This window comes from Quercus suber, unplaced genomic scaffold (genome assembly GCF_002906115.3).
Source record: "Quercus suber isolate HL8 unplaced genomic scaffold, Cork oak 2.0 scaffold_912, whole genome shotgun sequence".
NCBI lineage: Eukaryota > Viridiplantae > Streptophyta > Magnoliopsida > Fagales > Fagaceae > Quercus > Quercus suber.
In genome coordinates this window covers 43749-54769 of record NW_027070336.1, presented here as the reverse complement: position 1 = coordinate 54769, position 11021 = coordinate 43749, and the positions used below count along the sequence as shown (strand labels likewise).

The 11021-nt window shown below is 38.3% G+C and overlaps 2 protein-coding genes across 2 annotated transcripts; both read left to right on the top strand.

Moving 5' to 3' along the window:
• The first annotated feature begins 972 nt into the window (after positions 1-972).
• Positions 973-1479, top strand: LOC136065274 (uncharacterized). Its single transcript, XM_065768248.1, has one exon. The coding sequence runs from the start codon at positions 973-975 to the stop codon at positions 1477-1479; it is 507 nt and encodes a 168-aa protein (XP_065624320.1).
• Positions 1480-1515: 36 nt separating this feature from the next.
• On the top strand, positions 1516-2866 carry LOC111998902 (uncharacterized). The gene is made up of 3 exons (XM_065768247.1): positions 1516-2223; positions 2269-2331; positions 2432-2866. The coding sequence occupies exons 1-3, from the start codon at positions 1516-1518 to the stop codon at positions 2864-2866; spliced, it is 1206 nt and encodes a 401-aa protein (XP_065624319.1).
• Positions 2867-11021: the final 8155 nt, after the last annotated feature.

Genomic DNA, 11021 nt, shown 5'->3' with positions numbered 1-11021 from the left:
CAGTAAACCCACCTGAGGTTTGGTCCGTTTGCACTTTGCCTACCCATGGTTCAAAACTTATCACTTTGCCTACCTGTACTTCAATTTGTTACTCCCCATTGCCCACCTCACCCTTAGATGTTAGACAAACATCTTTGTATTACAAATCAGAACATAACTCGGATCAAACAACATGAAGTCACTCTCTTTTCCTCACGAGCCCTAGGAACACGAAAATCCATTCTGCATCTGTTATTGACATAGTGTTGCAAGTGTAAACCTAGATGAGCAAGAGACAAGCAACGGGTTGTTTGAGGGACTAAAATCCTGGTAAGAAATCAGTCATTGTTTGTGTTTTTACTTTGGGCTTGTGATTGTTTTATTATTTTTTGAGTAATCAATCAATGGTCAATGTTACATGTAATGGAATGAGAATATTGGTTGTGTTTGTTGATGTTTATGAAAAATGTGACCGCCTATTCTTTGGATTTGTGTTTGTTTAAGGGCATTTTGTCTGTCGTGGTCATTGTGTCTCACAATGGACCCAAGTTTCTATTGGGTTTAAATTTTAGTTTTTGCATGTGTTATTTAGTAAAACAGAATCAAAAGCAAAGCAGAAAATGTGGTCCCTCTGTGTGTGTTGCATCCCAAAAGCAAAATAGAAACATGCAACTGTTTACTCTTTTGTTGTTTACAATTCTTTAATTGTTAAAGGTATACGTGTCAAATGGTAATTTGTTATTGTAGATGGATGATGAGGTGAAATTGGAGGTTCATTATAGGGGTGCTTTTTTGTGGAACCCTAGTTTAAAATACTTTGATGGGAAAGTTGAAATAGTGTATAGGGATCCTAATTTGCTTAGTTATTTTGAAATAAAAGGTATATGTGAGGAATTATAGGTTGATGAACCATGTAGGGTTCATTATTTAGGCCTTGGGGGCAACTTGAAGTAAGGCTTGAGGCTCATAGAAGATGATTAAGATGTGGTACCCATGTGCAAGCCTGATGAGAGAGGGCCAAGAGACACCATCATACAGTATGTGGAGAATGGTAATGCTCCACTTGCAGTTGAAGCTCCTGATGATGGAAGGGTTGGTGTAGGAGCTGGTGCAGGGGCTACTATAGGGGGTTTTGGTGCTGGTGCTGGTGCAGGGGCTACTATAGGGGGTGCAAAGACTGGTGTAAGGAGTGGTGCAGGAGCTGCTACAAGGGGTGATGGTTTGGAGGAGGAGTTTGATTGGTTGAATCAAGGTTTGGAAGGAGAAGACTTTGTTGATAACATTTTTGGTGAGTCTTCTCCACCTCACACAGTGCCATATGAGCCTAACACTGTTCTAACCACTGATACACCTCATCCAAACACTAATACACCTCAGCCAAACACAGATACACCTGGCCCAAGCAATGTTCCTCCTCCAAACGTAGATTTAGATGAAGAGTGGGCTAAACCAGCTTTAGAGGATGATATTGCAAGTGTGGATAGTTCTGATGATGAGTAGGGGCTTGAAAATTTGGAATTCAATGAGAGGACTGATATGGAAAATGTTAGGATAGCAAAAGGGATGAAGTTCCCAAACTCCCAAGTGTTTAGGAAGGCTTTGAGGGAGTATGTGATTCAAAATCACATTAATGTCAAGTGGAAGTTGAATGAAAAGAAGAAGATTTATGTACATTGTAAGAATAATTGTGGATGGAGGTATTATGCCTCAATGGTGACTGGAGAGTGCACATTTGAAATCAAGACACTTTACCCTGAGTGTACCTGCCCCCTAACATTTAAAAATGGGCAAGTTACATCAGCCTATGTGGCAAAGAGGTATTTTGAGGATTTTGGTAAGAATCCTAATTGGGAGGTCTCCGGTGTTAAGCACCATGTGATGCAGAAGATTTCAATTTATTTAAGTCTTAGTCAGGTGTATAGATCAAGGAAGGCAGCTAGGGGGCTGATTACTAGGAATGAAGAAGCTCAGTATGGCCTACTTATAGATTATGCAAAAATGATATTAAGGACAGATGTAGGAAGTAGGGTGATTTTGCAAACAAAGATGGAAAATGAGAATGCAGAGCCCAATCTTAAAAGGATGTACATTAGGTACAATGCTCAGAAGGTTGGCTTTCTAGGTGGTTGTAGACCCTTTGTTGGGCTAGATGGATGCCACTTAAAGGGCAGGTTTGGTGGGCAATTATTGTCTACCACTGCCAAGGATGAAAATGATAATATATTCCCAGTGGCAATGGCTGTGGTTGAGCAAGAGAACAAGGATAGCTAGATCTGGTTCTTGGAGCAGTTTATAGATGACATTGGAAGGCCAGAGGAGCTTAATCTAGTATTCATCAATGACAGGCAGAAGGTATTATCATCTAGCTCATGTTCATGACTTCATTACATGCTTACCTTGCTTACATGCTTAATTGCTGACATTGAATACTTACTTGCTTACTTGATTGCAGGGCCTTCTACCTGCAATAGAGACTCTATTCCCAACTGTAGGGCACAGATATTGTATGAAGCACATATACAACAACTTCAAGGTTAACCACAAGGGCATGGAGTTGAAGAGTGTACTGTGGAGATGTGTTGGCACAACATCAGCCAGGGAATTTGAAAGGGGGATGGACCATCTTAAGAGTTTGGATGAAGAAGCTTGGAAGTACCTGGCTGATATAGAGCCTGCACATTGGACCAGATCCCATTTTTCTTCAAGAGCTTTGATAGATTGTATGGTAAACAATCTGAGTGAGAGTTTTAACACTATGATTGTGAAGGCTAGAGACAAGCCTATCTTATCAATGCTAGAGTGGATCAGAGTTAGGCTTATGAGCAGGCTGTATATAAAGAAGATTGACATAGAAAATTATGGTGGAAAGTTGTGTCCAAGCATATAAAAAAAGTTGAAGCAGTTAAAATTAGAGTGTACGAGTTTCTGTGCAATGCCTTCTGGGAGGTTTGTGTATGAGGTTGACAATGAGAGGGAAAGGCATGTGGTGGACTTGGTAAATAGGACATGCAATTGTAGAGTATGGGACTTGACAGGAATCCCCTGCAGGCATGGAGTTGCAGCCATTTTTGTGAATCGTGAGAAATCAGAAGACTACACCCATCCATGCTACTACAAGGATGCTTATGTGGAAACATATAAGACACCCATACCTCCCATGCCTGGCCAATCTGAGTAGATGTCAATTGGCCAACCCAAGCCTGTTGCACCTATTGTCTATAAGCCATTAGGTAGGCCACCCATAAAGAGGAAAAGAGATGCTGATGAGCCAAATCCTTATAAGGTGTCTAGAGCAAACAGGCCAGTGAGGTGTGGAAGGTGTCAAAAAGAAGGGCACAATGCAAGGGGATGTAAGGCCAATGTCACTGGTGAGATACCATGGGAGAAAAGGCAGAGATTGCAGAAAGGGAAATTTGTAAGTTTTTACAATTTTTTTTTATTCAAATGCAAAATGCCAATAACTGACACTGTAAAAACATGCTCATATTTGGTTGCAAGGAAGTGGAAGGCCTTCTACACACAAACAAGGATCCCAGACCCCATCTTCATCACAGACCCAATCCTCAGCTCAGCCTCCACCAACACATCAGCCTTACACTATAGCTTCATCCTCATCCAACCAGGCAGCAGGGTCACAGCCACAAGCTCCAACTCCACAGCCACAAGCTCCATGGTTAGGGCCACCAACTCTATGGTCACAGAACCCAAGTTAGTGATACTCTTCAGACTTCAAGTATACAGTTAGAGGAGCTCCTTGGTTCTCTTCAAGCCAACCAGCACCACACACCCCTGCAGAAATATGGGACAATAGAGCACCATCATCACAGGTGCTATACTGTTAGGTTTGATGTTTTATTCATAAAACTGTGATGCTAGTAGCTAACATGTGAATTCTTCTACTTTGTAGCCTACAAGACCACCTGCTACCAGAGGAACTACTTTAAGAGAAAGGGGTGATGTAACTGGGGCTCAGAAATGTAGAACAAGAGGTGGAAAGGCCAACTGTGGTGGGAGAGGCAAGGGCAGAGTCAGTAAATGAAGACTAAGTCAAGCCACTTTTGTTGCTATGTATAATGTATTAGGGTTATGTAGTGTTAGGGTTTTATGTAGTTTGCAGACAATGACAGGGTAGACAATGGCAAGACACTTTTTTATATAACTGTTCAAATACTTTTTGTATTTTTGTAAGTTTTGTAAACATTGGGCAGCTACAACTGTTTTGGTTGTTGTACCAAATGCCTTATATTACTGGTAGTTGATGAAAGACTATTCAATGCCACCTTAAAATATGTATACAATTTCCCAACTTAATGACAAGTGTTCAGAATTATTATTCTACATTTTGTTATATGAGTTATTATTATATGAGTTTGTTTATGTGTGCAGGGTGTATGTGTTGAATAGCAGGTATATGTGTGCATTTGTTGTCTTTTCTTGCAAGTTGACAGATTGTCATGCACTTTAAATTCACTTTCAACACAATTGTCTTCACACAATGGACTTTATGCACAAACCAACACAACTTACAACATCCAACAAAACACCAACACCAATAGCTCACTGCTCACAATTAGCCAATTCACTTAAAACAAAAATACCAACAACATCTAACAAAAATAACGCTTTCTCTTAAAAATGCTTATATTATTAAGTGGCTTCAAGCCAACAGCATCTACCACCTTACATAGTTCTCATTCTCAAAAAATTCTTTCGTAGTTCTATTACAATACAATTGAGGACCAGCTTATATTACAACCCATCAGGTAGACTCAATCTCATCATTCCAACATTCTCACTTGAGCCAAAACATGAAAACAACGTAACCAAAATAAATAAATAAATAAATAAAAAACACCATGACAGAATTAGTGCAATTCTGCACTTTCTCTCTTGCTCTAAAGCTCTCACTGCTATCTCCTTGACTTGAACAGAGGAAGCTCGAAACTTTCTCTCTATCTCAGTGACTTTTGCTGCCCTGTCTTGAGCAATTTCTGCCATTTGGGTAGCTTTTGCTGCTGCCTGGGTAGCTTCTCTTTTCCCTTTCATGTGCAAGTTACAGCTCACTTTGCAGTAAATCCAGCTTTTTTTGCACCAAATGGGTAGCTTCATTCCCACGCATGCAAGTGGGATTATCAATCCATTTAAAGAAAGGGCACTTGGGACCAACCTGTTCATAAATTGAGTTGAACACATCACATTCCAATCTCACGTGAATCAACTAGATTAAGTAAAAAGTATACTTACCTTATATCGGCTACAACCCAGAAACCTTCTCCCAAAATTATCCACTGTCAGACTTGTTCTCAGCACACAAGTCTCATATGTACACATATGCACTATTGAACCTGAGTAATTTCCACTCGAAGAAGACATCGATTATCAACTTCCTATGAATCAAAGCTACCATCAAAACTTGAAACCCCAGCTCAGAACCATAAAGCAGAAATACCGTACCTGGTGATGATCTATCTTCGAAAATTCAATGCCTCAAGATAACCCAAAGTCAAAACCTCACCCACAAAAGCACGATCAAGAAAATCAAAACCCCAGCTCAGTTACAAGGATTTTCGCGTTCCTAAGGCTCGTGACGAAAAGAGAGTGAGTTCATGTTGTTTGATTCGTGTTATTTCTAATTTGGAATAAAAAGGTGTTTGTCTAATGTCTGAGGGTGAGGTCGGCAACCGCCGAGGGGGGGGGGGTAACAGATTGAAGTACGAGTGGGCAACGTGATAAGTTTTGAACCACAGGTAGGCAAAGTGCAAATGAGCCAAACCTCAGGTGGGTTTACTGTAATTATCCCTTGTTTGAATATAAGCTTGTATTGGAAAATTTATTTTTGGAGGTCTAAACATTCAAAAGTGTTTTATACACCAAGTGAGTTTTCAAAAAAATCGCTTGGGATTTGATTCAATTTCAAATGGACCACTTCTACTTTCAATTTAAAGTTGTTGATCCCACAGTGTATGGTGACCACTTTAATTTAATAATTTTAAAAAATATATTAATTAAAAAAAATTTGGTAAATAAGAAAATGAAGGAAAAGTAAACAAATAAATTTTGAATTCTAATACAATAATTTTTTTTTTTTTTGCTAAGAGCCTAGGATGCTATAATTGAATCTTGGTAGAAACATTACAAGAGATTGCCAATCAAGAAAATTTATATCCCCTCAAAAGTTTCAAATAAAAGAACTTTAGACTAAAATGGGTTGTTGATACTATGTCTCTTACTTGAACTTTGATAGTTTAGGTCAGTCTAGAATAACCCGTATTTTTTTTTTCACAGAAAAATAGAGAGAGAGAGAGAGAGAGAGAGAGAGAGAGAGAGAGAAAATCGATCGTACTTTATAAGCAAATATATTTAGAATCCGATAATCAGTTCTGATGGTCTATTACTTTGATAATTAATTTCACAAAAGAAGGAAAAAAATACTTATACATGTTATACATGAAACTTAAAAAAAGAGAGATTAATATCACCTCTAAAAGTAAGTGTGCTTTTGAATTAGCTTCTTTGTTGAAAGCATGCATAATTATAGTTGTACTTACAAAATAGTTTGGAAAGCATATTAAGTGCATTTAAGAGCATTATCAAATCGAAAAATTTTGATACATTTGGAAAATTTAGTTTCAACCATTTTTGTAAAATTAGAATATGCTTGCAATAATTTAGAATGATGTTTTATATGAGAAATCCAGCTATAACGGGAATAATCATCAACAAAGACAACAAAATATCAAGATCCACTAATACTAGAGACAGAGGAAGGCCCTCAGACATCAGAATGAATTAGGTCAAAGATATCAATGGACATTGATTCACTAGTATTGAAAGGTAAAACTGGTTGTTTTCCTAACTAACATGAAACATAATCTAAATTTTCTGTTGATACTAAACCTAACAAACCTCTAGAAGTCAAATGTTGTACCCGAGAGGAAGATGTGTGAGCAAGTCAGGCATGTCAAAGTGTAAGAGAAGGATATAAGAAACTGCAATAGCAACGGAAACAAGAACAACAGGTGGAAGACAAAAGTTGTCTACAAGAAACATATGCCCAACTTTGGGGCCGATCCCATGCTCATATCTCATCCTCGAATCTTACACAATACATCTAGAATAATCAAAGGTAATGTGATAACCTAACTTAGCTAATTGTCCCACAAACAATAAATTGTAAGAAATGTTAGGAACATTAAAAACCCTAGGAACCGAGGTTGGAGGTCGAGATAGAACCTATATTATGACCAAACATTGTGGAACTATTTGTTATTCGAATATTAAGAGGGTGTGATATAGGATCAAGTTGAGAAAATAAGGAAGAGTGAGGTGTCATGTGGTTGCAACAAGAAAAATCCATAAGCCAAGAGGAAGGAGACATACTAGATTAAACTGAGAGAGAAGAGGAATAAGATGCATTACCAACCATATGAATGGTATTAACGATGATATTTTGAAGGTCAACTATGGAAATGGTGATAGTAGATCTAGAAGACTTGGATTGTGCAGAGACGGGAGCCATTAGTTGGATACTCTCAGTGTTAGCAATAGTAATAGCAAAAAATGGAAACAACTAATTTGTTGCGATGATATCAAGTCTCAATAGTATGGCCAAAGTGTTTGCAAAATTTGAAAAAACGTTTGCTAGATTGTTGGCAATGATTGTTGTAATAAGAAGAAGATATGTTCTTATTCTTTATTTATGAGCAAAATATGCAAAAATGGATTACAAAATGAAATTTACACGAAAAACTGGGTAAGGAGAACCTAGACTACAAAAAGTCAAACTTGGCAAAAAGTCAACAGTCAACACTAGTTAAAGTCAACGATCGAAGTCAACGGCAGCTGACATAATAGATCAACAGATGACATAGGCATGATGATGTCAGCAATTGATGTGGCATTAACATAAGCAGATGACATCAATGTGATGTAAGCAGGAGACTGTGCACGTGTCAATGACGTCATTTAGGGTTGATGTGGTAGGTGACATGGTAGTATGACATCACAAATGACATCAACGGCCAACAGAGGAGGCATGTGTAGCACTTGAGGTGCGTAGATGACGCTGCAGAAAATTCTAACGGTGCATGACATGTTTGATGAGGTCAATTCTTTGTTGATGATGTAGATTGGAGAAAGACGATCTCAACAATGACGGCAGCAATTGGATTGGAGCAACCCTTGTGGCGCGTGAGGTGCGTGGAAGAATTTTGCCGAAACTTTGACTGGTGCGTGACGATGCATGGATGATCAGATGGTAATGATTTTGGTGGCATTGTGTAGAGTGGTTGAAAATCTACACGATGATATTTCTTATGTCCTAATTGGAGCTCCAATGTGAAAGATCTGACAGAGGCAAAGGTCTTGGTGGTGGAGAGCAAGCTTTTGGCGGTGGAGATTCAAACTTGAGGACCTCTAATGGCAGTGAAGTAGTCAAGAGAGGGCACTGAAAAGGTTTACTAACTGTAGAAGTTGAAGCAGCGAAAAATACCAACAAGTACAAGACTACAAAACACAAGAAAATTATAGCAATGACTCTAATACCATGTTAAAAATACAAAATGAATGTATTATATTTCTCAGGTAATAAAATATGCATGGATACCTTTATATAGGAGGTAGAGTGTGTAGTACAAATATGTGTTCTATACAAGTAAACAAGCTAGGTCTAAAGCCCACAGCCTATTACACATTAACAGAAATAAAATATTTTTGGAGCAAAACAAGAACAATGGTATTTGCGTAGATGCTTGTTGTGATCGCGAGATTCATTAACATAGCATATAACTTTATTTGCTAAAATACAAACTCACCACACCAGTTTATAGATGTGGAAACATCACAAACTTACAACAAAACATTTGCTAAGCTAGAAGCAAAGCATTATTACAAAGTTCAGAATGTATCTAAATAAGCAGAAGCAAAGCACCAAGTCTCCAACAAGCACTGAAGCACACAGATGTTCAAGTGTGAAAGACAAAAGGCCTAAGGAAATTCCAGAAAGCGAAAAACAGGACCATGATTCCAACAACAGTTGCTGTCCCTCTCCAAAAATCTTTGAAATATAGATTTGTAAAGGATGCCATGAGTTTGCTCCAACGGCTGCTATAGTGATCGTTAATCTTTTCACTAAGTTCAGAGTAACAAGAATTACCTTCTACAATTTGCTGGCAAAGGGCGTTGATCAGAATTGCCACTGCCTTATTGCTGCCTAGCCAGTTGACGATAATGTTTTTCTCAACAAGTAGATCCACATCTTCTCTAGTGTTGATAAGATGATCCAACAATACAATATAATTACATACGTAAGCTTCCCATGGATAATGACACTGCTCTAAGGCCATGAGGTTTCGAACAACACATTCAGTTCCATCCCTTATTATAAAGGATTTGAGTTCCAAGACAGGTTGCATGATCTCCAAGCATTTGAAGCAAGGAAAGCAACTGAAGAGCCATGACATGTTTAAAAATGGAAAAATTTTCAGTAAGGCACTCTTTCGAAATTGAATGTCAAGTAAGCTTTCATTCTCGAATTGTCCTGCTCTGGACCCTTTGAAATCCACTCCTGCCTCAGACAGCTTGGTTGCACAAGGTACACGTTCAAAAGTACTTCCACATGTTAGATTCTGTGGAAGGAGAAAATATCTTATGAAATCAGTAAGATGTTTGACTATCTTCTTCTTACCAGAGAATATCCTTTTGTAATCAGAATGGTGAACTAAACTGGAACTTTTCCAAAAATGGTAAAAGTATGCATGGACAAGCTTAAGAAAGGAATTATCCTCATTTTGCTGGTCCATAGAAAGGTCACTATAGGCAAAATCGTATAATTCCTCCAGAACAAAAAATGGAACCTGATTCTCAAGTAATATCAAGTCCTGCATAATATTATAGCTTCGCAATGGGTTTTCCTTTTCATGGTTGTCTTCTTTTGGGTTTTTCTTTTCTGGGTCATCTTCTTTTGTTTCTTTTTGGCAAGTTATTACACATGCATCCAATAAATTCCATTCACACTTTCGGGAAATGGTAGTCATTGCTGGTGGGCTCAATGGCAGGTTTTTAGTAGTCCTCCACAACTGTTCAATGATAAAAATAGAATCCAAAAGCATCATTTGCATGAAATCGTCCTCGTTCATGTCATTGACCTCTGCATAACAATGAAGGATCTTCTTGTATTTGATTTTTCGGATGCATGTTGTAAAATCATCCAGGTTCTTCTTAGTCCGATTAACGGCTTCAATGAAATACCTCACTTTCAAATCTTCCATCTTCTTCAAATTTTCTTGGCCATAATGATAAGGGCCTATTGAAATTAGCTTTGGAGTGTAGGCTTCTTCTTTTACCTTACGGAGTTTCTGGGGAACCTTGTAGATACAACACTCGGGCCGCTTCTCAGGTTCCATTTCTTCCAAGGCTAGGGCTGGAATGCTCAAAATCAACTCTTGGTCTTCGAACAACTTGTCAGGCTCCATTTCCGGGAATAGTAATTCTTTGCGTTCACGTTCTTCTACCTTTCCTGCTTTTCCACCTGTCGAGCTCTTTTTTTCTAGCTACAAAAACAACATTAACTAGCAGGGGTAAGGCTCACCTCTCAATAGGCAAAAACTTGTTGCACATACATTAATAAATTCATATGCACAAAAGTTTAAAAAAAAAAAAAAAAAAAAATGAAATGGAAACAAGTACAAAGTTTAATTACAAATTATAACCAAGTCGGAGGACATGCCATCTTACCCAACCTTCTTAAGTTTAATGTGATTGTTTCATAACTTAATTCGTTACTCTCCCGTCTCTCTCTCTCTCTCTCTCTCTCTCTCTCTCGATCACTTTCTCTCACTCCATCGGCACCCCCAAGCCCTTGTCCCTCTTTGCCATTCCCTATCCCCACTCCCTTCACCTCCATAGTGTCACCACATCACTGAATCAATATCATTTTTTAAAGCCATCGACTACATCCAATTTGATCCAAGTTCGTGCCAACTAAGCTCAATAAGACAATAACTCAACCTAAACCCATGACTAGAATCACCCTCACAAAATCC

Bases quoted from the DNA above. Each gene is read 5' to 3' on its own strand.
- LOC136065274 (XM_065768248.1), top strand. From the start codon at position 973: ATGTGCAAGCCTGATGAGAGAGGGCCAAGAGACACCATCATACAGTAT.
- LOC111998902 (XM_065768247.1), top strand. From the start codon at position 1,516: ATGGAAAATGTTAGGATAGCAAAAGGGATGAAGTTCCCAAACTCCCAA. The intron at 2,224-2,268 runs GTTGAGCAAGAG...TTCTTGGAGCAG, and splicing joins TCCCAGTGGCAATGGCTGTG to TTTATAGATGACATTGGAAG. The intron at 2,332-2,431 runs GTATTATCATCT...ACTTGATTGCAG, and splicing joins TCATCAATGACAGGCAGAAG to GGCCTTCTACCTGCAATAGA.